The sequence below is a fragment of the Amblyraja radiata genome, chromosome 3 (assembly GCF_010909765.2).
Source record: "Amblyraja radiata isolate CabotCenter1 chromosome 3, sAmbRad1.1.pri, whole genome shotgun sequence".
NCBI lineage: Eukaryota > Metazoa > Chordata > Chondrichthyes > Rajiformes > Rajidae > Amblyraja > Amblyraja radiata.
Window position 1 is genome coordinate 11,851,604 of NC_045958.1, and position 27,401 is coordinate 11,879,004.

Consider the following 27,401-nt stretch of genomic DNA (forward strand, 5'->3'; position numbering starts at 1 on the left):
TTAGAGACCGAGGCTAACGACTGTCTGGTGTTTTCTCCCTTTTTACTTACAAATAGATGTAAAATAATGAATTTTACCCGCTCTTCGGTTCGCGGCATTGAAGCGCTGCCCAACACAAGGAAAGTCCCTGGAACCCAAGCGACCTAAACACGCGTGAGTCTATTTGTGAATGAATAAAACTTACAGGGAAAAAAAACGGGGTTTGATTCGAACAGTTGGCCTGGCACAACATGTTTAGTAAATTACAAAGCACTCCTTCTGTTGTATATTTCCTCTGCATTTATGTTCTTTTCACAATTTCCACATATAAACGCAATTTGACCCGTCGGCTGGGATTTCTTATATCTGTTCTCACACGAAGAATTTTGTTTCGAAAACCCCCCACCAAAAGTAGCAAGAATGGATTGGTCAGTCTGACTTGAAATGCTGACTGGCGTTAAAAACTCAATCTGAGTGATTCTCTCGAGGACTCAGTAATTTTGTTGAAAATTGGATTTGTGTTTTGATGAAGATGCGAGGATGTGGGGTTCATGGAGGTGCATTTATTGATTTTTGTTAAGCGGGGAAGCCAAGAACATTAGTTAAAACACATCAATCATGCCTGGGCTGACGTTAAAACAAATTCTGGTTCACTGTTGCTTTTAGGAATAGAAGCCAGTCTTTCTTACTGAATCCATTTGTTATTCCAGTTCCTTACTGTGCAATTGCTCCGTCATGGTGTAAGGGCAGGTAGTGGAGATTTATTAATACTGTCACTCACGAACAAACAACATAGGTAGTCATTTCTCATCCAGTCCTTGATGCACTAGTATCCAGGGCGTACATTCAGCTATTGAAATGGTCCAGGTAAAACTGTGTTCAGCACTCAGTACAGAAAGGTTTCTAGAGGGTTGAGATTGCAGATTTTCGGTTTCAAACTGCATCTCAGAATCTACTGACTGAGAAGCCACCAATAAATAAGAATTATTTAAGATGTTCACCCATTCCAACACTGTCCCTTTCTCAAATGTCTGTGAATGTACATGTCATAAGGAATAGGAGTAGAATTAGCTCATTCGGCCCATCAAGTCTACTCCACGATACAATCATGGCTGATCCATCTCTCTCTCCTAACCCCATTCTCCTGCCTTCTCCCCATAATCTCTGACACCTGTACTACTCAAGAATCTATCTATCTCTGCCTTAAAAATAACCATACATATCACTCAGCACCCAAAGTTACTCAGTTGTATTGTTGTAGGGGTATATTGAGATAGCTAGTATTGTATCTGGAGATAGTTACAAAGAGAGTGGCTCATTACTTATTTACTTATCCTGCAGAGTTTACCAGAAGGTAATCTTCAGTATTCCTAGATTAAAGATGCCACTGCCCAAACTAAAAGCTATCTACCAAAAGCAATCCCTCCATAGTATTTCTAACATGATGAGGTGATTTTCCACATTCTGAACTGATGATGAGGCATGATTATGATTCATTTGTGAAATTACAAAAATAATGCTTGATGCTTTGAGAATGAACTAAAACAAAATATTGGAAACACCTTATTGCAGCATCTGTGGAAAGAAAACAGCAAATGTTTAATCAGATCTGAAACATTAATTATTTCCCTTTCTACAAATGCTAACTGGCCTGCTGACTGTCCCCAGCATTTGTGTGAATCCTTTCAGTTAGTTATGCCCCTGTCCCACTTAGGAAACCTGAACGAAAATCTCTGTAGACTTTGCGTCCCACCCAAGGTTTCCGTGCGGTTCCCGGAGGTTTTTGTCAGTCTCCCTACCTGCTTCCACTATCTACAACCTCCGGCAACCACCTGCAACCTCCGGGAACCGCAAGGAAACCTTGGGTGGGGCGCAAAGTCTCCAGAGGTTTCCGTTCAGGTTTCCTAAGTGGAGCAGGGGCATTAATCTCTCAAATTCCTCTGCAATACGGTCTCAAAGCAAAGCAGTACACATACATTGATGGCGGTGAAGAGGGATATGGTTGAAAGCTTTAAGTTCCTAGGAGTGAATATCGCCAGTAATTTGCCCTGGACCAGCCATATCGAAGTAATGGCCAAGAAAGCACACCAGCGCCTCTACTTCCGTAGAAGGCTTAGGAAGTTCGGCAACCCCAACAACTCTCACCAACATCTACCGATGCTGTAGAAGTCATTTTATCGGGATGCATTATGGCATGGTTTCGGAACAGCTCCATCCAAGATCGTAAGAAATTGCAGAGAATTGTGGATGTAGCTTAGACCATTATGCAAACCAAACTCCCTTCCATTGACTACATCTACACTTCACACAAGGCCACTGACATAATCAAGGATAAGTCTCATCCAAGGCACTCCTTCTTCTCTCCTCTCCCATCAAGCAAGAAGTATAGGAGTGTTAAAAAGCATATTTCCACATTCAGGGACAGTTTCTTCCCTGTGGACCGAGCATCAGAAATGTGTCTAGAAATCAGTTTTCGTGACCCGTCACCAAACTACATTAAATTTTCCACAGATTTAAATGAAATATAATTGTGAAGGATGCCATAACTCGTCATTGCCAAACGTTACACATGAATTAATTAAACTATTTAGAAAATGAGATCGGGAAAATAAGCACCATCTAGTGGCCAATGCCCGTATTACACCATGGGCAGCCTATTTCCGTGTTGCAGTCCATTTAAACTATATATTATTATACCTATGTATATATATATGTAACCTGTAAATATGAATGTAATCATATATAATTAAGTATAATTATATTATATAAAAATAATATGATTAATATAATTGTGAGTGTGTTTTTTTAATGACACTGTCGCAGTGGTCCTGCTCCTGAACCAGCCTAATTAATATAACCATATAACTATATAACAATTACAGCACGGAATCAGGCCATCTCGACCCTTCTAGTCCGTGCCGAACACGTATTCTCCCCTAGTCCCATATACCTGCGCTCAGACCATAACCCTCCATTCCTTTCCCGTCCATATAACTATCCAATTTATTTTTAAATGATAAAAACGAACATGCCTCCACCACCTTCACTGGAAGCTCATTCCACACAGCCACCACTCTCTGAGTAAAGAAGTTCCCCCTCATGTTACCCCTAAACTTCTGTCCCTTAATTCTCAAGTCATGTCCCCTTGTTTGAATCTTCCCTACTCACAGTGGGAAAAGCTTATCCATGTCAACTCTGTCTATCCCTCTCATCATTTTAAAGATCTCTATAAAGTCCCCCCTTAACCTTCTGCGCTCCAAAGAATAAAGCCCTAACATGTTCAACCTTTCTCTGTAACTTAGTTGCTGAAACCCAGGCAACATTCTAGTAAATCTCCTCTGTACTCTCACTATTTTTTTGACATCCTTCCTATAATTAGGCGACCAAAATTGTACATCATACTCCAGAATTGGCCTCACCAATGCCTTGTACAATTTTAACATTACATCCCAACTTCTATACTCAATGCTCTGATTTATAAAGGCCAGTACACCAAAAGCTTTCTTTACCACCCTATCTACATGAGATTCTACTTTCAGGGAACTGTGCACAGTTATTCCCAGATCCCTCTGTTCACCTACATTCTTCAATTCCCTACCATTTACCATGTACGTCCTATTTTGATTTGTCCTGCCAAGATGTAGCACCTCACACTTATCAGCATTAAACTCCATCTGCCATCTTTCAGCCCACTCTTCCAACTGGCATAAATCTCTCTGTAGACTTTGAAAATATACTTCATTATCCACTGCATCAAAAAATCCCAGAGTATTATAAAGGACATTTTCCACCCCGTACACTCCCTGTTTGAACTGTTGCCGTCAGGCAGACGGTACAGATCTACAAGGACAAGGACAAACAGACTTAAAAACAGTTTTTACCCCACTGCTATAAAGGCACTAAATGTAGCCGCCAAGGAACGTAGGGGCGATACATACTAAGGGACTGTGGTACACTGTGAAATCGACAGAAGGATGTAGGGTTGGGTGTTTATGCGTGCTATTTTCATCATATTTATTTAAGTTGTTTATCTTTTTTTAATATTTTACCTTTATTTATTTTATTTTATTTTATTTAACCTTTATTTTACCAGGATAAGTCTCATTGAGATTAAAAATCTCTTTTACAAGAGAGTCCTGGCCAAGACAGGCAGCAGCACAGTTCCACAGTTACAGACAATAATTTTTAAAAAAAACAACAGAGAACATATAAATAGAGTCACAGTCAGATTCAAATTCAGCAGGGGTATTAAAATTAACAGCAGACTCAGCAGAGCCAGGGACTTGGTTAGGTTGAACATTCCTTGAAATCATATTTGTAAAACAAACAGACACAGTTAGAGACAGGAGGAGACGTGTGCTGCCATCTTGGATTTTTGCCACAGAAGATGTCGAGACGGTGCAGGTTTGGAATTCCTCCCACACCACACAAAAGCCAGACCGGCCCGGTCAGCACCGGCGAGGCAGTAAGGGGGGGGCGGGGGGGGGGGGCTGTTCTGGATGCAGGTGTCAAAGTCCAGAAAGATTTTCTCCCCTCTTTTGGTGCGCTAGTTTCATGGCAGGTTGCCAGCCACAGTTGTGGGAGCTCGGCAGTTAGTTGATAAGACTGCTCGCAGTCCCAAAACAAGCAGAAACTTTTAAAATAAATCTCTGCAGCGTCGCAGCGATACTCCAAGATGTTAAAGGTTCCGCTGTGCCTCCTCCGAAGTCCAAAAAGATGTTTAAATTCCCTCACTTTTGTGTCTGGACGAGAGCTCCGCAACACCACACCTCTCTGCTGCCACACCTCCTGCGCTATGTATGTATCGTTAGTTTTTAGAAATGTTTGAATGGTGCACTGACTGGCTGACATTTTAAAATTTCGTTGTACATGGTTCATGTTACAATTACAATAAAGAAACTATTCTATTCTATTCTATTCTATTCTATTCTATTCACAACCTCACCTATCTTAGTATCATCTGCATACTTACTAATCCAATTTACCACACCATCATCCAGATCATTGATGTACATGACAAACAACAGTGGACCCAACACAGATCCCTGTGGCACCCCACTAGTCACTGGCCTCCAACCTGACAAACAATCATCCACCATTACTCTCTGGCATCTCCCATTCAGCCACTGTTGAATCCATCTTGCTACTCCACCATTAATACCCAACCATTGAACCTTCTTAACCAACCTTCCGTGAGGAACCTTGTCAAAGGCCTTACTGAAGTCCATATATACAACATCCACTGCTTTACCCTCATCAATTTCCTGAGTAACCTCTTCAAAGAATTCAAGAAGATTAGTCAAACATGACCTTCCAGGCACAAATCCATGTTGACTGTTCCTAATCAGACCTTGTTTATCCAGATGCTTATATATATTATCTCTAAGTATCCTTTCCATTAATTTGCCCACCACTGACGTCAAACTAACAGGTCTATAATTGCTAGGTTTACTCTAAGACCCCTTTTTAAACAATGGAACAACATGCGCAGTACGCCAATCCTCCGGCACTATTCCCGTTTCTAATGACATTTGAAATATTTCTGTCATAGCCCCTAATGGGTTAGGGCAGTCCTTGTGGGTTCCTCCCTTTACTGAACCCCACTGACTGCCAGTGTGCAGAGTGGGGGTAACGGCCATAGTGGGACTGGGGCAGTGCCAGACCTGTAAGATACCTGTCTTATTTCTGATGTAAATGTCACACCCTGGCCAAGAATCAAATGCTCTGATGTTTACTCGATGAATATTCATTTTAAGCTACAATGAGCTTATATTTATGTTATAGACCCCCCCCCCCTGAGGGCTATTACCTTTAACCTAAAAGAACCCTAAAAGTGTTGCATTGTTTATCTCTAGTTTGTGTGTGTGTCTGTGTATACCTTTTAAACATGTATCTGTGGATGTAAGTGTGTATGTACGTGTGGATGGATGTATGTGTGCATGTATGTTTGTATGTGTACATGGATATTTATAGTTTATAGTTTATAGTTTGTTTGGTTGTTTGGTTGTTTGTCTTTTAGCACAAAAGTCCGCGAGCATTGCCACTTTCATTTCACTGCACATCTCGTATGTGTATGTGACAAATAAACCTGACTTGACTTGACTTGACGTATGTCTGCGTGTGAATGGATGGTGCCTTTGCAAATGAGGGCTATTACCTTTAACTTAAAAGAACCCTAAAAGTGTTGCATTGTTTGAGTGTGTGTGTCTGTGTATGCTTTTTAAACATGTATCTGTGGATGTAAGTGTGTATGTACGTGTGGATGGATGTATGTGTGCATGTATGTTTGGATGTGTACATGTATGTCTGCGTGTGAATGGATGTGTGTGTGTGCGGATTTGTGTGTGCATGTATGTGTGTGTTTGCATGCATGGAAGTGTGCGTATGGATGGATGTGTGTGTGTGGATGTGCGTATGTATGTATGTGTGGATCGGTGGGTGGATTGTCGCAGTCATTCACCGGCACGCCATTATCATAAGTAATTCACTCATTGTTTAAATAATTTGACCAAATAAACAGTGAAACGATCCACATTAAAATAAAACTTTATATCATCATTTTTTTCCACAATTTATTTCTTTTGTGTACTTTGAACATTTACAAATGATGCAATGCGCTGGTAGGACATGCCTGCGGTCAGTGTGCTCGACAGTTGCTGTTTGTTGACTATGACTTGTCATGGATCGAAGCAGTCTTTGGGGCCGGCTCATCTGCTTCACATTCAGGAACTGCCTCTTGAGGTGATTCACCTGCTTCAGGCTTTTCAGCGTCTTGAACTCAATTGAAAGAGGAAAAAGAAAACAGAAAAAGAATGAAAAGTAAAATAAATCAACATCCTCAAATATATCTTATCATTTTTCAAAGTAACATCATATGACCATAAGTAAAAAGATTTGTTGTTTGAGTCCTATCATTACCTTTCTTCATTCTAGACTTTGCTATCGCTCGATTTATTGTTGTTATGTTGCAGAAGTGACGATAGCACTCTGCATGATAACCCGGAATACACTGCTGCCTCCTAATAATAGAAGATAATATGTGTCAGGGTGTATTTTACATCTTTTCATGTTTTATATTATGTAAGACAATATCGACATATCAATGAGGAAATTAAACATGTATGCATGTCCAGGTAGATGCAAGTCTGCAATTTATCAAATTAGTGTTCCTTAAAGCACAGTGAATGTCCACACAAAACACTTTTGTGTGGACAGGCTCTGAAGAGTGGAGGGGCAGAAGCTGCAGGAAAAAAAAATCTCATATTACTTAGGTCTGCATGGACTTCAATTCATAAAATGTCAATCTCTTCTTAATGTTAATGAGACTGACACTGTAATTTACTGCCATAGATAAGACTTCAAGTTCAAGTGCAGGAGCAGAGGGTGCAGAATAGCTAGAGAAAGAAACATCTCATAGTACCTAGGTCTGCATGGACTTCAATTCATAAAGTGTCAACCTCTATTTAATGTCAATGACACTTACACTGTAATTTACTACAATTGATAAGTTATTTCAAGTTTAAGTAGAGGCTGCAGAAAAAAATCTCATAGTCATTAATTCTGCATGGACTTCAATTCATAAAATGTCAACCTCTTCTTAATGGTAATCAATTTTGTTAAGTAATAATAATTAATAAATTAATTAATAATTGTTAATAAATAATGTTAATTAATCTTAATAAAATTCCACATCCAGTTTAAATTCCATTTGGAATATTTTGGAGGACCAAGAAACCAAGAAGAATGTTAATGAGAATAACAATAGGTTACTACCATAGAAAAACTAGTTCAAGTTTACATATCACCAATTCATTTCTACAGAAACATCAACCATTTCTGACCATTTCTCACTGCAGTGGAAGCCTATAAAGTGCGATCGATATCCCTCCGTTTTTCTCCCGTGGTCTGGGCCTGAAAACGGCCGCTACAGACGGCACTATGTACAGCCTCCCCCCCCCCCCACCCGCCCGCGAGATGATCCACGGCTCCACGTTCGCGAATCGGCTGCTTATTAATTGAGACCGCGGCTTCACTATACCTAGGCACCGCGGTCAGAGCACTTTTTCCCGGTAAGTTATCGCAGGCAGCTCCGAGATTAGCTGTTAAAGACTTATTACTCTACAACAAGCTGGCATTAGTGACTGTGTTATGGAAATATATAGTTTAGGCCCTCAACTTCATGAGTGAATGAATGAATGAATGAATGAATGAATGAATGAATGAATGAATGGAGTAAGTGAATGAGTGAATTTATTCACATTATAAAAGGGTGCAATTAAATTAATTAAAGTGCATACAGATAGATTTTCATAAATTCAGTCTTTAGATCTTACCTTTCAGTTAGAGTTGATTCCTGGCTGTCTTCTTTGTGTTCCAGCACCTCAGCAGCGACTTTGCTTTCAAGGCTTTCTTCCACTTCCATCCACTTAGCAGCACATTCTTCAGCCTTTTTAATGCTTTTCTCACTAAATTCAATTACCCTGTTGCAAGTTTCCACGACATGTATTCCACAGAACAACAAATCGGAATCTCCAGTAAAACAGGCATCAGTGAAGCCCCCTCAGCCATTTTGTGTGCTAGCCTGAAGCAAAGTGCGTGATTGGCCAACTGGCAGACAACTCAATGTTAAACGTGCTTTGATTGGACTAAAAATTACCCGAGATTTTTCCGTTTTTTCTCTAATTTAATAAAAATGTGCAAGTCTTGTTCATGACGAGTTTCAGGGGTGATTTATATGATTTTCTTTACACAATATGTGAAAGTTTCATGTAGTTTGGTGACTTGGGTCACGAAACTGCAGAATAAAGCTCCTCGGCCCACAGCCTAGTTCTCAGGCAACTGAACTGTCCTATCGCCAACTAGTGAGAGGTTCTGACCTAGCATCCACCATATTGGAGACCCTCAAACTATCTTTAATCTGATTTTACTGGAGTTTATCTTGCGCTGTACATTATTCACTTTATCCTGTATCTGTACACTGTGAATGGCTTGATTGTAATCATGTATAGTCTTTCTGTGGACTGGATAGCACGCAACAAAACAGATTTCCACTACCTGCACTATACACATGACAATAATAAGCTAAACTAAATAAGACATGCATCCAGCACACAACAACTGAACAATACATAGTTTCTGATGTGAAAACTAACAATTTTCCTGATTAAAATAATGAATAATATGTAATTTGTCAAATGTGCAAACCAAGGTTTACTGTCATTAGCAAAACTAAGCTGGTTGAAACAACACAAACTGTTGTCGTAGACAGTAAAATTAGAGATAAAAATGCCTCATTGCCAACCTCCTCTCCATCCCCTAATTTGCAAGAGTGGCAATTGAACTGTCAGCTATAATAATGATATTGAGATAAATGTCTGTTGTTCATTGTGTGGGTGGCTTGAACCGATCATCATTGTAACACTATGTGCATTCTCACATGACACATCCATTGTTCACAATAACCTGACATATTGGAGATGGGTGACGTTTCGACTGAAGAAGGGTCTCGACCCGAAACGTCACCCATTCCTACTCTTCAGAGATGCTGCCTGCCCCGCTGAGTTACTCCAGCATTTTGTGTCTATCTTCGATTTGCAGTTCTTTCCTACACAAGTGCCCTGTTCATTTGTTTGAAGAGCACGTCTAAAGCATTTGCTACCCATTCAATGCCAGGCTGATAAGATAGGTTTTTATTAAATTTGGTTATCCAGTGCATGTTCCCCTCCCTCCTTCCTGGGAGTGCGTGTGTGTTTAACTCCCTGTGTGCCTGTCACAATATCAAAGCAGGATGGGCAACAGAGTCTGAAGAAGGGTCTCGACCCGAAACGTCACCCATTCCTTCTCTCCAGAGATGCTGCCTGTCCCGCTGAGTCACTCCAGCATTTTGTCTACCTTCAATTTAAACCAGCATCTGCAGTTCTTCCTACACATATTGAAGATGGTGATCACTTTTGAGTAACTAGTTATGCTTCAATCTTCCCTATTTTTGCAAAAATACTGTCTTAAGGGATGGAATACTAAGTTAAACATTAAATGAGAATTAGTACAATCCTATTAAGTAAAACATTGGATGACAAAGCAGCTATTATATCTTAAAATACTTTATTGTTTCATGATATTTACAATCATGTCCTATTTTTGATCTTTTCAGAGGGCTGGGGAGTAATCGGAACAAAAATGTCCAGAGAAAACCTGCTGCAGGTTCAGGTTCCAGAGAGGTAAGTGCCAAGAATATTGTTTTATACTGGGATATGATGTGTTGCCTCAATTAATAAGGATACATTAGAATGACCAGCTTGTCATACGGATAATATGGGGTAGCAATCATTGATGGCAATGGATGTGATCTTTGGAGATGGTCATTGTCTGAGATATGGCCAATTTCCAGCCTGACCCTAAATATTATTGAGTTGTCACTGTTGACTTGAAAAGTTATTTTATGATGTGCTTGCAAAAGTTATTGAACACTGCGGAACATTAGTGAACAATTGCACTCCTTGCCATGTACTCCTTGCACTTCTTGTCTTGCCTCACCATTGATGATGAAGCAGTTGTGTTTGAAAGGGTTGGGAACTGCCATAGGAAATTCTGAAATAATGATTGGCTTCTGATGTCATAACTAATTTCCCTTCCCCCAAATGAAGAAGGGGGTGGATGTAGCTTAGACCATTATGCAAACCAAACTCCCTTCCATTGACTACATCTTCACTTCACGCTGTCTCCGCAAGGCCACTGACATCATCAAGGATGAGTCTCATCCAAGGCACTCCTTCTTCTCCTCTCCCATCAAGCAAGAGGTATAGAAGTGTTAAAAAGCATATCTCCACATTCAGGGACTGTTTCTTCCCAGCCGTTCTCAGGCAACTGAACTATCCTATCACCAACTAGTGAGCAGTTCTGACCCAGCATCCACCTTATTGGAGACCCTCGAACTATCTTTAATCTGACTTTACTGGAGTTTATCTTGCGCTGTACATTATTCACTTTATCCTGTATCTGTACACTGGATGGCTTGATTGTAATCATGTATAGTCTTTCTGTGGACTGGATAGCAACAAAAAAGATTTCCACTACCTGCACTATACACATGACAATAATAAACTAGCCCAGTGTCGCAGACCCTGCCCAACCCAGCAATGAAGACCCTGCCTAGCCCAGCCCAGCGTGGGAGAATCAGCCCAGCCCAGAGTCGGAGACTCAGTCCAGCCCAGTGTCGGAGAACCAGTCCAGCCCAGCGTCAGAGGCCCAGCCCAGCCTGGAGTAGATGTCGCCGATGTTGTGGTTGGAATGATGGTATTGAAGGCAGAGATGTAGTCAATAAATAATAATAATAATGGATGGGATTTATATAGCCCCTTTCTAATACTCAAGGCGCTTTACATCGCATTATTCATTCACTCCTCAGTCACACTCGGTGGTGGTAAGCTACTTCTGTAGCCACAGCTGTCCTGGGGCAGACTGACGGAAGCGTGGTTGCCAATCTGCGCCTACGGCCCCTCCGATCACCACCAATCACTCACACACATTCACACACAGGCAAATGTGGGTGAAGTGTCTTGCCCAAGGACACAACGACAGTATGCACTCCAAGCGGGATTCGAACCGGCTACCTTCCGGTTGCCAGCCGAACACTTAGCCCATTGTGCCATCTGTCGTCCCAATAGGAGTCTGATACATCGTTATCTGAATGTTTCAGGTGTAAAGCCACAGATATGGTGCCTGCTGTGGAGCAGTTGTGGCTGTCGGCGAATTGCAGTGGAATTCAATTCACCTATCTGACTACATCTGCGATGTAAAACGCCTTGAGTATTAGAAAGGCGCTATATAAATCCCATCCATTATTATTATTATTACAGTATATGTCCCTCTGCATCTGACATGACATTTGTACTGGACACAGTATTATACACGGTTACAAATAGCCTTGAAGTGAAGTACCCTGAGGCCTTGTTCATAATAAGCAGGAACTTCAACCAGGTTAAGACCACGCTACCAAAAAATTATCAACGTATCTGTCCCACCAAAGGCCCAAACATCCTCGACCATTGCAACAAATCCGTCAAAGAGGCCTACAGCTCCAACCCTACCCGCATTTTAGAAAATCTGACCGCCAGGCTGTTCTGGTACTCCCAGCTAACAAACAGAATCTGAAGCATGAGGACTCAGTACGGAAAGTCGTACAATGCTGGTCTGAGGACCCATGAGCTCCTACATGACTGCTTTGAGTCAGTGGACTGGTCCACATTCAAGGACTCAGATGGTCAGTGGAATGATGTCACCTGCCCCGACATCCTTGAGTGACATGTATTCAAGATCACCATCTCAAACATCAGATCAGCCATTCTAAGAGTGAACCGGCAGGAAGCAACTGGCTCAGATGGTGTCTCCAGCCTTGTCCTCAGGACCTGCACAGACCAACTAGCTACAGTAATCATGGACATTTTTATCCTCTCCCTAATTAATTCTGAGGTGGCCACCTGCATTAAGCCAACCACTATCATCTCAATGTCAAAGAAAAAACAAAGTAGTGTGTCTTAATGGCTAACGTCCAGTGGTTCTGACAATGACCAACATGAGGTGTTTTGAGAGACTAATCATGGCACAATTTAGCCTCTCGGGCAGTCTTGATCCACTGCAATTGATGTTCTGTTGCAACAGGTCCATAATAGATACATTCATATATTCTTAGGCATGCCTGTAATAGTAACTTGAAAAGTAAAAATCAATTGATGCTTTTCTTCTTATTTAGAGATTACATCGTTTTGCCAGCTCCGTTAGTTGCGAGAAGCCATGTGCAAATTATGGATGATCGTTTATCCAACCAGGAGAAAACCACCGCAACACTTCTAGAACAGGCTTTTCGGATAAAAGACGACTTCATTACTTATTTGAGGGGAAACCAAGGCAACCTCACAATAGAAAGAGCATCCCAACAGCTGTTAGAAAACCACATTCAAGTTATAACCAGTATCCTCAAACAACTCAGCACTGACATGGAGGTACTTTATTTCTTTTGAGGGTCATCAATATTGAGTATTATAGATTTAATTTGTGTCATAGAATCATACAGCATGGAAACGAGCCCTTCGACCTATGGCAATTCATTAGCTAGTTCTATTTGCTTGCGTTTGGCTCGTATTTCCTATCCATGTGCATGTCTAAATGTCTTTTAAATGTTGTTATTTTACCTGCTTCAAATACTTCCTCGTCCCAGATTTTTTGTGCCATCCTTCTTAAATAGCTATCCTTCAGTCTTCCAGTCTTCAGTCACCTGCATCTATCGATGATCAGCCAGGACTTTTGCAATTTCTCTTCTAGCTTTTCACAGATATACCTGTCTTGATATGTCTTGGATGCTTCTATATCAAACCTGAATCCTTCTATATCAGACTCAAGATATTTAATTAACTTAGGTACACAAAAATACTGGAGAAACTCAGCGGGTGCAGCAGCATCTATGGAGCGAAGGAAATAGGCAACGTTTCGGGCCGAAACCCTTCTTCAGACCTTAACTTAATTAACAGAATTAACTTCATTCATCTTAGCATGTCCAGCATCTTCTTGACTGTAATATGGACTGTCCTCAAGCCATTTTCATTAACTTTACCAAATTTCCTAGTCTTTATGTTTTTCTCAGCCGTAAAAACAGGAGAAATATTAACTGAAGACCTCGCCTATCTCCTAATGACCATTTTGATTCCCGAAGGACTCTTATTTTCTTTCAAATTACTTTTTCTCCCTTAATATACATAACATCTCTTAGGATTCTACTTAATCTTATCTGCCAGAGCAACCTCATGCCCCCTTAGTTTTCTCCTAATTTCCTTTTTAAGAATGCTCAATCCCCTATGATCCTCTCGGGAGAAACCTGTTCCAAGCTGCATATTCCTGACCAATGCCTCCTCCTTTTCCTTGACCAGAGCATCAATTCCTCTCGTTATCTAGGGTTCCCTTTTTTTTTTACCTGCTTTGTCCTTCTCTCTAACAGGAACAAGGATACCTTGATCTCTCATTAGGACAAGGACAAAGGACATTTCTTGTCGCATACACCAGGTGGTGTAGTGAAATTTGAGTTGCCATTGCAGCACACCAATAAAAATAAAACACAACATTATGACACTTTTAAAAGTTTCCCACTTTCCAGATGCCCCCTTTGCCGCAAGCCACATACTCCAATCAACTTTTTCAAGTTCTTGTCCAATACCATCAAAATTCTTCTTGCCCCAATTTAGGTTAACTTGTGTACGAACCATGTCCTTTTTCATAAGTATAAAACAAATAGACAATTGAACAGGTACATGGATAAGAAAGGTTTAGATGGATGTGGGCCAAATGTGGGCTGATGGGACTAGCATAGAATGGGGCATCTTGGTTGGCATGGACATGATGGGCCGAAGAGCTTATTTCCTTTTATTACTCTACGATTCGTTGGCTCAATTTAAAACCTAATAGAACTATGGTAGCAGGTCCCAAAGTGCTTGCCACCGACACCTTAGTCACTTGGCCTGCCCTGTTTTCTAGTCCAGTTTTTTCCACTCCCTTGTCGTTCCCTCTATTTATTGCCTGAAAACACTTGACAAATTCCATCCCACCTTAGCCCTTGGCACAATGCAACCCATGTCAACATTAGGAAAGTTAAAATCCCCAACAATAACATGCATATTAGTCTTGCAGTTGCCTGCAATCTCTTGGCATCTTTGTTCCTCGAATTCTCATTGACTGTTTGGTGGCCTACAGTACAATTGCAACAAGGTTTCACCCCCTTTTTATTTCTTATTTCCACCCGCATGACCCCACTGGCTGATCCCCCATCTCGGATTATTAAATAATCAGTAATGAATAAAGCAGCAGCTCTCTATTTTATCCCCACCTCAATCTTGGCTATAGCACCTATACTTGGAACATTAAGCTGCTTTTCCTGTCCCACTCTTAGCCAGGCTTTTGTAATGGCTGTAATGCCCCAGACCCTTGCACTGAAATAAATGCAGTTTTCTCCAACAGAGGTTATATTATCTGGACAGATTGTTTTATATTCTATAAAGTGGCTGCAGGATTCTCAGAAGACCATGAACTTGCATTTTGTTTGGTTGCTCTATTTATGTCTTCACCATGAGAGTTTTGGAAGCAGATCCATCCTTCTGAGGTGTGTTAGTTTATCCCTCTATCCTGTTGTGTGGCATTTAATTTCATTTGCCAGGTTTTGCCCAGTCCCCACCTTTCTTTTCCAGCTTTCTCCTCCTCCTCCAATCAGTCCAAAAAAAGGGTCCTAACCCGAAACATGATTTGTCCATTCCCCCCACAGATGCTGCCTGACATGCTGAGTTCTTCCAACACTTTGTGCTTTGCTCAAGATTCTAGCATCTGCAGTTCCTTGTGTCTCCTATTTAATTTAATTTTCTTGTCTCCTGGTAGAAGGGGTTTAAATAACAGAGAAATTGTGCATTTGGGAGAATAAATGGTGTATTCAGAATGCATTTTTAGCTTGGACATTTAATAATCTAATTTTGTGTACTTCCAAACATTTGATGCAAGTGCATTCATGAAATTGTTGGAGTAATTCTGGCTTCTTCCAAATCGATGAATCCCACAGAATAGAAATGTCTGAAACAATTTCAACTCATTATTTTGAAAGTTTATTCAGAGAGATCCAGCATCACAGGAGACATTGTGGATAGGTGCAGTGACTGCTGGTACATTTAAATGCAGGTGTTTTAAACATTTACATGTTTTGTCCAGAGAAGTTTGAATCATGAGGCCAAATGAAATGAGACCACGCATTTTGGCTGTAGAAGCATCCAAATCGCATATCCTCTCATATTCCCATCATTATTCCTCCCCTCCTCCCACCCCACCCCACCCCTCCAAATATCCGTTCACCCATGAACAATTTGCAGTACTGTTTAACCTATCTACCAGTATATCTTTGGGCTGGCTGGTTGGTTACCAGAGGGGAAATGACAGGGAAAATCTGTAAACTAAAGGATTTGAGTATAGGAGCAGGGAGGTTCTACTGCAGTTGTACAGGGTCTTGGTGAGACCACACCTGGAGTATTGCGTACAGTTTTGGTCTCCAAATCTGAGGAAGGACATTATTGCCATAGAGGGAGTGCAGAGAAGGTTCACCAGACTGATTCCTGGGATGTCAGGACTGTCTTATGAAGAAAGACTGGATAGACTTGGTTTATACTCTCTAGAATTTAGGAGATTGAGAGGGGATCTTATAGAAACTTACAAAATTCTTAAGGGGTTGGACAGGCTAGATGCAGGAAGATTGATCCCGATGTTGGGGAAGTCCAGGACAAGGGGTCACAGCTTAAGGATAGAGGGGAAATCCTTTAAAACCGAGATGAGAAGAACTTTTTTCACACAGAGAGTGGTGAATCTCTGGAACTCTCTGCCACAGAGGGTAGTCGAGGCCAGTTCATTGGCTATATTTAAGAGGGAGTTAGATGTGGCCCTTGTGGCTAAGGGGATCAGAGGGTATGGAGAGAAGGCAGGTACGGGATACTGAGTTGGATGATCAGCCATGATCATATTGAATGGCGGTGCAGGCTCGAAGGGCCGAATGGCCTACTCCTGCACATAATTTCTATGTTTCTATGTTTCAACACAGAGAGGCCAAACGTCTGTCTTTGAAGCAATGAGGCACAATAAAGAATTGCCCATTGCTACACTGTGCTGGCCAACTACTGACATGGGATCAAACAATAAAAATACCCCTGGCTGTAACATTTAGATCCTCAATAAGAAGTTTGGAGGTGTCAATTTATTATTTTAAGTATGTTAAGCACAGTAAATTGTGTGATTTACTTTTTTCCCTAGATCCTCGAACAACAGATTAAAACAAGAGATAGTGTGACTGCAGGAACTAACTATGCTGTTCTAAGTCTGGATCATAAGCATTTGGCTGGTATTGGGGACCTGCGTGGAAGAGTTGCCAGGTACTTGAAATGGAGCAACGAATGGCAGGGTAACGTGCAAAGATGAAGCAGAAACATTCTACCTGACGTAACAAAAAATAATGCATTGCGGTTTATTCTTATTTATTTATAATTACCCTTGATTTACAAGGATTTTACAACTGTGAAAACAATTCCGTGAGGGTACTCGTAGAACCGTTTCAGTAATTTCCTAGCTTATACATATGTGGTGGTGAAATTAGTCAAGACTGGTGGTGCAAAATGTACAGGATTGCACCAGCCATCTGCTATACAGCCCATTGGTGAATGAAACAATCTAAATAAGCAATGTATTTGGCACTAAATGCCTCTGTTTTGCATCCAATGTTGTCCCTCAGTTATTTCAATAGTATCTTTAATGATGATTACAACACAATGAAATCAAGTAGTATCATGGGTGTAAAATCCTACTGGCAGCATGTTCACTAGAATCATTTTATAATCTTTACATTTGAAGGTTTATTTGTATTATTATTTTTCATACATGATAAGAGATCCATAAGATTTGAAACAAAACAAGTGCAATAATGTTCTTCCCATCCAACAATCACCATTACAGAGTCATGATGCTCTACACAGAGAACAGATATTTTGGCCCATATTGTCCATACCAACCGGGTTGGTATTCTGGGCTAGAAACATAGAAAATAGGTGCAGGAGTAGGCCATTCGGCCCTTTGAGCCTGCACCGCCATTCAATATGATCATGGCTGATCATCCAACTCAGTATCCTGTACCTGCCTTCTCTCCATACCCCCTGATCCCTTTAGCCACAAGGGCCACATCTAACTCCCTCTTAAGTATAGCCAATGAACTGACCTCAACTACCTAAAATTCCAGAGATTCACCACTCTGTGTGAAAAATGTTTTCCTCATCTCGGTCCTAAAAGATTTCCCCCTTATCCTTAAACTGTGACCCCTTGTTCTGGACTTCCCCAACATCGGGAACAATCTTCCTGCATCTAGCCTGTCCAACTTTTTAAGAATTGTGTAAGTTTCTATAAGATCCCCCCTTCACCAATCTTCAGGAACTTCATCTGGATTCTCTGCAAGGGCTTCCCCAATTTCATCCAGAGCTTCCCACCAAGGTCAGGCCCTGGGGATTTATTCTCCTCGATGTGCTTTAGTAATTAGTGTATGATCTCAGACATCACAACTTGTATGCCTCAATTCCATAGCTTCCCTGGTCAGTAAAAACTATTTATTATTAATGTTTAATGTTTTATTTGTCATTCCTAACTGTATGTCATGTTGTCACTTGCGGGCGGAGCACCAAGGCAAATTCCTTGTATGTGAATACTTGGCCAAGAAACGTATTCATTCATTCAAAGTGCTCCCTCACTGACATGTCAGTCACTAGCCCAAGGTTGCGGCCTCTTTAGTCGGACTCTCTGTATATTGAGTCTCTGCTTTCTTGGCCCCATTTAATAAATTCCATTCTGTTCAAGCTCTTTGCGCTGTTGTTGATCCAGTTAAGATAAGGAAAGTTGAAATCTCCCACAATGACGACCCTATTATTTTTACAGCTATCTCCTGACACATCTGTTCCTCTAATTCCTATTTGGGAGAGGGGTGTGGTGGGGGGGGCTATAATGCACTCTTCAAAGCGATAATCTGTTTCCGTTTCAAAGTTCCACACATCGAGCCTCAGTAGACAATCCCCCAAGAATATCCTCACACAGCACTGTAGATACGTCCTGAAGAAAGTCAACCTCCACGATCCACTCTGATTTGCCTGTCTACCATGCCTCAGCAATTATACCCTGGAACATTAAGCTGCCAGTCCTGCCCTTCTCTCTGCCATTTTTCTGCCATGGCGATGAACAAGTCCCCAAGCCAATACACACCTGGATGTGTTATGCTTTTAGTATTGAAATAAATGCAGTTTAAACCATTGGTCTACCCTCTCTTTGCAGTGCACTGCCCAAACTGTCGGCTAATCTTGCTCTGACTATAATATTTGCTCCCAAATTCTCTTCTGCCTCCTTAAGATTAGGGGTACATTTACAGAAGGTAAACTATCGCTCAAATGCAGAGCACAAAGGAACATTGATTATGCAGGTCAGCAATCCTGTAGGATATTTGCCCGATTACCTGTCTGTTTGATGCTAGTTATTATTTTCCATTATAAGGTGTGATGCCAGTATCTCCAAGCTTGCTGGTGATGTTAATGCAATCAGTTGTGATATACAGAAAGCAAAGAAAGAAATTCAGGATACTAAGACTTCTCTCAAATTTCAGATGAAAGAATTTGAAGCAAAGGTTAGTCAAAAATCAGTCACATTAAATTATTTGAATAGACTTCTTGATATAAATTTTATTCGCTCTCTTGAATACAAATAAGAAAAAAGGAAAACATGTTTTTTGTTCTGTATTATTGCTTCCCCTTTACAACCATAAGAGGCTATTTACCCCATCGAGTCAATATACATTAAACTAACACTACGCTCTTCTCCCTGTAATCCTTTCTCTCTCAATATGCTGTGTTTAGGACATCAACGTAAATTAGGGATAATTAATTTACCAATAAACATAGAAACATAGAATGAAATGGGACCACGCATTGTGTCTGTAGAAGCATCCAACTCGCATATAGAAACATAGAAAATAGGTGCAGGAGTAGGCCATTCGGCCCTTCGAGCCTGCACCGCCGTTCAATATGATCACGGCTGATCATCCAACTCAGTATCCCATACCTGCCTTCTCTCCATACCCCCTGATCCATTTAGCCACAAGGGCCACATCTAACTCCCTCTTAAATATAGCCAATGAACTGGCCTCAACTACCTTCTGTGGCAGAGAGTTCCACAGATTCACCACTCTCTGTGTCAATATGTCTTTGGGATCTGTAAGGAAACCATTGCATTAGTACTCAGTGTCACTGTGCTGTTTCATATTTTGTTAAACGTTATGTATGAAGGGAACGCACACATACTTTCTGATTTCCTCTTTTACAATATCAAAATTACATTTTGAACTTTCCTCCAAATAGAAGGAATGTGTCAAACAAATAAACTTTTAAGAAAAATATACTAATCAGAAAGATTTTCCAGGAGGATGGAAATGATCATTTGTCATCGATTGTCCAACAGGTGATGCAACTACAGATGAAAGTAGACAACTCTAAATCTGAACAAAGTACAAAACTCAAGACTGTAAGAGGAGAGCAACAACATGAACTTCAGATTCTAGATTTCAAGTAAAAGTTTATTCACCAAAAAATGTGTACTATTTTGAATGTTATGAATTTCAATGTCAGTAATGTCTGAACAACCATGTTACAGGATTAATGCTGCACTGACTGAAGTACATGCGCAGATGCAGCACCAGCAGGAATGGACAGAGCATAAACTGGATAAAACACAGAATGAACAAGGACAGCGCGTGGATCACTTATTACATCTCATGCAAGAGAAAACTGTAGTTGAATTTCTATTCACGTAGAAACATTTGTTGATGTATGCCATCTTGTCAGAATGCTTATGAAGAATGTAACAAATCTAAAGGCTACAAAATCTTTTCATTATTATAGAACAGGCAGCATCAATGTAGGCGTTTTATAGTGAAGTTGGACCGGTACCACAAAGGGATTTTTGTGTATTTTACTGGTACAGAGAATCAATGAAGGCCATTTCAAGGGAGATATGAATGAACAGGATTCAAATGTAGGACAGCACTTTTCGAGGGCGCTTATGAAGAATAGGAGGATAGCATGGAAGATTAATATGTAGGAGACAAAGATAGAGGCATCCAAAAATGATTGTGCCAGTGAAAAGCCATTACTGTGTTTTTATTAAGTAGAATGGAACCATGAGAGCTAGTTAGAGGATAACTGATGCAGGAGAATGGTGTGGTTAAACAAATTAAACAATCGAAGGGATAATATGCTGCAGTCACAATCAAAGATTGTCATTCATAACTTTGCCCAAATTGGTCTCATTTCTACAGCAGTGGCTCAAACAAACAATTATGGAAAAACATTAGCATTGCATCTCAGGCTCATGCTTATGAATTATTGAAGATAAAAGAGAGACTGACAGAGAGGACTGATGTATTAAGGATTTTGAGATTCGTATGTAAGGTACGAGCAAATAGATGTCACCTATCTAAGGCTTGGGAAAGTTGAGTAGGGAGAGAGTGCTGTTGGGGATGCAAAAGAGCTTCTGGGAAGCAGATTTATTCCAAGATGTTTGGGGTACTAGAGGGACATCTTGCTCCAATTATATAGAGCTCCAGTGAGGCTACATCTGGAATAGTGTGCACTCCTACCTAAGAAGGAATATATTTGATAGATGGATTCCTGCGATGGCAGGTTTGTTGTATGCAGAGATGTTAAACAGATTCGGTGTATATTTTCTAGGGTTTAGCAGAATGAGCACATTTAATTATACATCTCTTAATGAGGTTGAACAGGATGGATGCACAGATGAATCCTCCAGCTGGGGGCATCCAGAACCAGGATTCAGAATTTAAAAAGGGGTTTGCCGATGAGGACATACCTGATGTAATTTCACCAGAGTAGTCATTCTTTGGTGGGCTGTGGAGGTTCACTTATGGAATATATTCGAAATGGGGATTAATAGTTGTTGAGATATTCAAGGATATGGGGTTAGTGGAGAAACACACCACTGATGTAAAAGATTCACCATAAATGTATTGAATAGTGGATCTAGCAGGAGAGGATGAATAGAAGACTCCTGCTCCTATTTATTTTTGTGTTTGAGGTTCGGGTAAATGAGTGGGTAAAATTGATCAAAGTAGATCCAATGTTAGAACGAGAAATTCATTAAATTCTTTACATGTTGTATTGAAAACAAAATCGAATTGGGTGAGGACAGTTGATTAAGAAAGTAACACTGCATGAGCTTGACATATGTTGTGGAAGACACCATGTTCTCCAGAGATGCTGCCGGACCTGCTGATTTATCTGCAGTTCCTAGTTTCTACAAATGACAACGTGAAATCTAACTAGACCAACTCCTATGCTTAATTTATGTCTTTCCGAATTTATGTGCATGATGAGGACCAAATAACAGGTGATGGTGAATAATTTGGTGACAGCCAGAGCATGGAAGACAGCAGAGGTAGAGGTATTGTGGTGGTTTGATGGCCTAAGATGAAAATAAAGCCAATGTAGGAGGGTTGAAATAGAGTAGCAACAAAAAACACACAGAAACATAAGAGTGGGAAATGTACTTCCAGAGTTAGTTGCCAACTCAGAAATTCTCAGCCTTCAATATTTGATTGTGTCAAGGAAAAGTGGTCACAGAAATCATGAGAAAACAGTATGTAAACATGATTAAAGGCAAAGAAGAAGGGTTTTGACCCGAAACGTTGCCAGTCTGAAGAAGGGGTTCGACCCGAAACGTTGCCGATTTCCTTCACTCTATAGATGCTGCCTCACCCGCTGTTTATCCAGCATTTTTGTCTACCTTTGATGTTCCAGCATCTGCAGTTCCTTCTTAAACATTAAAGGCAAATAGTGTGTTTCACTGTGTTGTTAAAATATACAAGGACACAAGGTCCTGCAGTAACTCAGCAGATCAGGCAGCATCCCTGGAAAACATGGATAGGTGACATTTTGGGTTGAGGCCCTTCAGTTCTTTGTTTCGACGATAACAAATCGTACCTTGGAATGTGAAGGTAGACAAAAATGCTGGAGAAACTCAGCGGGTGAGGCAGCATCTATGGAACAAAGGAAATGGGCAACGTTTCGGGTCGAAACCCTTCAGATTGATGTGAGGGTAGGGGGGCGGGAAGAAAGGAGCCAGTGCGCTGAGGGAGAGCTGAGAAGGGGAGGAGAAAGTAGGGACTACCTGAAATTAGAGAAGTCAATGTTCATACCACTGGGGTGCAAACTGCCCAAGCGAAATATGAGGGGCTGCTCCTCCAATTTATGGTGGACCTCACTCTGGCCATGGAAGAGGCCAGGACAGAAAGGTCAGATTCGGAATGGGAGGGGGAGTTGAAGTGCTGAGCCACCGGGAGATCAGGTTGGTTATTGCGAATCGAGCGGAGGTGTTCGGCGAAGCGATCGCCAAGCCTACGCTTGGTCTCACCGATGTAGAGCAGCTGACATCTAGAGCAGCGGATGCAATAGATGAGGTTGGAGGAGGTGCAGGTGAACCTCTGTCGCACCTGGAAAGACTGCTTGGGTCCTTGAATGGAGTCAAGGGGGGAGGCACAGCGACAAGTGTAGCATTTCATGCGGTTGCAAGGGAAAGTGCCCGGAGAGGGGGTGGTTTGGGTGGGAAGGGACAAATTGACCAGGGAGATCCGGAGGGGGCGGAAAGCAGATGGGGGAGGAGATGGGAAGATGTAGCAAGTGGTGGGATCACGTTGGAGGTGGCGAAAATGTCGGAGGATTATTTGTTATATGTGATGGCTGGTAGGGTGGAAGGTGAGGACAAAGGAACTCGGCCCTTGTTATGAATGGGGGGGGGGAGGATGAGGAGTGAGAGCAGAGTCATGGGGTATAGAAGAGACCCTGGTGAGAGCCTCATCTATAGTAGAAGAGGGGAACCCCCGTTGGTGGATTTATATTGCCCCTGTGTTTGTGTGGCATGTACAGTTCTTATTTGCTTATCACCAAAACATACATAGTTCTGGCATCTTTCTTTTTCTTTAACACGGCGAGAAATTGAAGTGACTTGGCCGTTTCTCTAAAGAGAAACTTGAAAGATGACTTGAAAGAACCAAACAAACGTATTGCATCAGCAGCCTTTTGGCCGACTGTGCTTGTGCTGATTCTTTGAAATTATCCCTAATGCCCCTGTCCCACTTCGGAAACCTGAACGGAAACCTCTGGAGACTTTGTGCCCAACCCAAGGTTTCCGTGCGGTTCCTGGAGGTTTTTGTCAAGTCTCCCTACCTGCTTCCACTACCTGCAACCTCCGGGAACCGCACGGAAACCTTGGGTGGGGCGCAAAGTCCCCAGAGGTTTCCGTTCAGGTTTCCTAAGTGGGACAGGAGCATTAACTCTATATTCATAATTCTCAAAAAACTGATCAACTATTTTAAATTATTTATAGAAACATAGAAAATAGGTGCAGGAGTAGGCCATTCGTCCCTTCGAGCCGCACCGCCATTCGATATGATCATGGCTGATCTTCCAACTCAGTATCCCATCCCTGCCTTCTCTCCGTACCCCCTGATCCCTTTAGCCACAAGGGCCACATCTAACTCCCTCTTAAATATAGCCAAATGAACTGGCCTCAACTACCTTCTGTGGCAGAGAATTCCACAGATTCACCACTGTGTAAAAAAATGATTTTCCCATCTCGGTCCTAAAAGACTTCCCTCCTATCCTTAAATTGGGACCCCTAGTTCTGGACTTCCCCAACATCGGGAATAATCTTCCTGCATCTAGCCTGTCCAACCCCTTAATAATTTTGTAAGTTTCTATAAGATCTACCCTCAATCTTCTGAATTCTAGCGTGTACAAGCCGAGTCTATCCATTCTTTCTTCATATGAAAGTCCTGCCATTCCAGGAATCAATCTGGTGAACCTTCTCTGTACTCCCTCTATGGCAAGAATGTCTTTCCTCAGATTGGGAGACCAAAACTGTACGCAATACTCCAGGTGTGGTCTCACCAAGACCCTGTACAACTGCAGTAGAACCTCCCTGCTCTTATACTCAAATCCTTTTGCTATAAATGCTAACATACCATTTGCTTTCTTCACTGCCTGCTGCACCTGCATTCCTACTTTCAATGACTGGTGTACCATGACACCCAGGTCTCGTTGCATCTCGCCTTTTCCTAATCGGCCACCATTCAGATAATAGTCCACTTTCCTGTTTTTGCCACCGAAGTGGATAACCTCACATTTATCCACATTATACTGCATCTGCCATGCATTTGCCCAAGTCACCTTGCAGCCTCCTAACATCCTCCTCACAGCTAACACTGCCCCCCCAGCTTCGTGTCGTCCGCAAACTTGGAGATGTTGCATTCAATTCCCTCATCCAGATCATTAATATATATTGTAAATAGCTGGGGTCCCAGCACTGAGCCTTGCGGTACCCCACTAGTCACTGCCTGCCATTCTGAAAAGGCACACTGCCTGCCATATGGAAGTAGCTTGTATCAGGATGGTGATTCCTAGGTTGCACTCAGTAATTTCCTGGCAATATCTTTCAGAGAAGCATGCAAGAAAACCACAAAGGAGTAATAAACTTGAAAGATGACTTAGAACCAAGCAAACGTATTGCATAGGCAGCCTTTTGGCTGACTGTGCTTGTGCTCATACTTTGAAATGATCCATAACTCTATATTCATCACCCTCAAAAACCTGACCAACTCCTATTCAGAATTATTTATGGGCAATATTTTTCTATGTTCTCACCACAATGTATTGAATGGAAGCAAAACCTGGGAACAGACATGGGGAAAAACATGTTTTATGAACAGCAAGTTAATCTATTTTTTTTTAAATAGGATCTTGTAGAGAAGAAAAGACTGGAGAAACTTAATCACATTTCTGTGAGACTAGAAAAATTAGAAGACAAACAAAGTTTGGAAGCTGAATTAACCAGAAAGAAATATTCTGACACAAAGATGAATGAAAAACTTGCCAAAGTGGAGAAGAATATTTGGCATGAGTTGGAGAGCATAAAGGACGAATACAGGGAAGGTGAGTGAGTAATTCCATTCAAACGTAGTCAGGTACCACATCAATTGATTAATGGAAAGATGTTGAACTCTGGTGATTTTTATAATCTAACATTTTAAGGAGCAAGTGTGATCAAGAGTTTAAGATTTAGATGTAGAGTTAAGATAGAGTACTTCAATATTGCCAAGGCTAATCTGAATGTGAGATGCCCTTGCTGCGATATTATCAACTTGCACTTTTAGTAATGTTGTGCATACTCAAATGCAACAAAATGAAACAGTAGTGGGTGTGCCCAACATCTTGAGGTGCCATGCTCTATCGTAATGTTCACCTTTGATTTTATATAGCTCAATTGTCATTCACTGAACCTTTTTAATTCAACATAATCTATCTATCTATATGTTATTATTATATTACTAAAACTCTCATCTTGTTTGTTTATTACAAATCTCAAATTGTGGTGTACAGAGGCAAATAAATAAATGATAGATCTTTGTCCCAAACATTATGGAGGGCACTGTACTTTGTCAAGCTTCAAATATAAAAAATATGCTTAATGCAATTGGTATTACTTCAATAAATTAGTAAAAAGGTATATTAAAACAATATGGGTAGAAATTTATGAGAGAAAATGTAATGAATTTGCAATTAATCAGCAGCTACACATTGTACTCTACATCCAAAATTCAGTTCCCTTGGCTAAATCACCTTAGTCGCATTAGGTGACTTTAACTTCCCCAATATTAACTGGGACTTACTCAGGGCAGAATTTGTTAGGTGCATCCAAAGAGGTTTCTTTAAACAATATATGGAATATATCGAGGAAAGACCATACTGGACCTTGTATTGGGTACTGAGCCTGTCTAGGTGTAGTGGTGATAAAAGAATTTGGAGATTGTTTTTAGCACTTTTCATGAGATAGATATGTCTATGGAAAACTTAATTGCATTTTAAATGAACTAATTCAATATTTGAAATGTAACTTTTCTTTATTAGGATTTCAATCCATCAAGGAATCAATCAATTCACTGAATAAAATCAGTGACAAGAAGATAAAAATGGACAAAGAGAAGGTTCAGAAAGACTTAAAACAAATCAGACGGCATATAAATGATCTTAAAAATTATCCAGCAAATTCTGTAAGACCTAATTGATATCTTCAGCAAACCATTTGAGTCTTTCAGATGTCATTTGCACAGCCTGTCGGCTTTGAGCTTTGCATTTATCTTGGTTCCAACAGCAAAATATGCTGCAAAATTAATAATCAAACCTGGATGGATCATGTACCCCTAAAATGAATGAAATAATGAATGTCTTTCTGATAATAGACAATAGTGCAGGAGTAGGCCATTCGAGCCAGCACCACCATTCAATGTGATAATGGCTGATCATCCCCACCCAATCAGTACCCCGTTCCTGTCTTTTCCCCATATCCCCCGACCGCTATCTTTAAGAGCCCTATCCAGCTCTCTCTTGAAAGCATCCAGAGAACCTGCCTCCACTGCCCTCTGAGGCAGAGAATTCCACAGACTCACAACTCTCTGTGAGAAAAAGTGTTTCCTCGTCTCCGTTCTAAATGGCCTACCCCTTATCCTTAAACTGTGGCCCCTGGTTCTGGACTCCCCCAACATTGGGAACATGTTTCCTGCCACCAGCGTGTTCAAACCCTGAACAATCTTATATGTTTCAATAAGATTCCCTCTCATCCTTCTAAACTCCAGAGTGTACAAGCCCAGCTGCTTCATTCTCTCAGCATATGACAGTCCCGCCATCCCGGGAATTAACCCTTAAATCCCAGGGCTCTGTACAACTGCTTCTATACTCGACTCCTCTTGTTATAAAGGCCAACAT

The 27,401-nt window shown here is 41.1% G+C and overlaps 1 protein-coding gene across 1 annotated transcript; it reads left to right on the forward strand.

Moving 5' to 3' along the window:
• On the forward strand, positions 1–26,889 carry fam81b (family with sequence similarity 81 member B). The gene is made up of 9 exons (XM_033017296.1): positions 1–153; positions 10,130–10,196; positions 12,728–12,977; positions 16,801–16,919; positions 19,069–19,198; positions 20,029–20,135; positions 20,221–20,356; positions 25,376–25,571; positions 26,547–26,889. The coding sequence occupies exons 2-9, from the start codon at positions 10,156–10,158 to the stop codon at positions 26,702–26,704; spliced, it is 1,137 nt and encodes a 378-aa protein (XP_032873187.1). The 5' UTR covers positions 1–153; positions 10,130–10,155; the 3' UTR covers positions 26,705–26,889.
• Positions 26,890–27,401: the final 512 nt, after the last annotated feature.

What these genes read in the sequence shown, in the direction of transcription:
- fam81b (XM_033017296.1), top strand. Translation starts at nt 10,156, where the DNA reads ATGTCCAGAGAAAACCTGCTGCAGGTTCAGGTTCCAGAGAG. An exon ending in CTGCGTGGAAGAGTTGCCAG is followed by an intron (nt 16,920 to 19,068) that starts GTACTTGAAATG and finishes TTCCATTATAAG; the next exon opens with GTGTGATGCCAGTATCTCCA. An exon ending in ATCTCATGCAAGAGAAAACT is followed by an intron (nt 20,357 to 25,375) that starts GTAGTTGAATTT and finishes TTTTTTAAATAG; the next exon opens with GATCTTGTAGAGAAGAAAAG.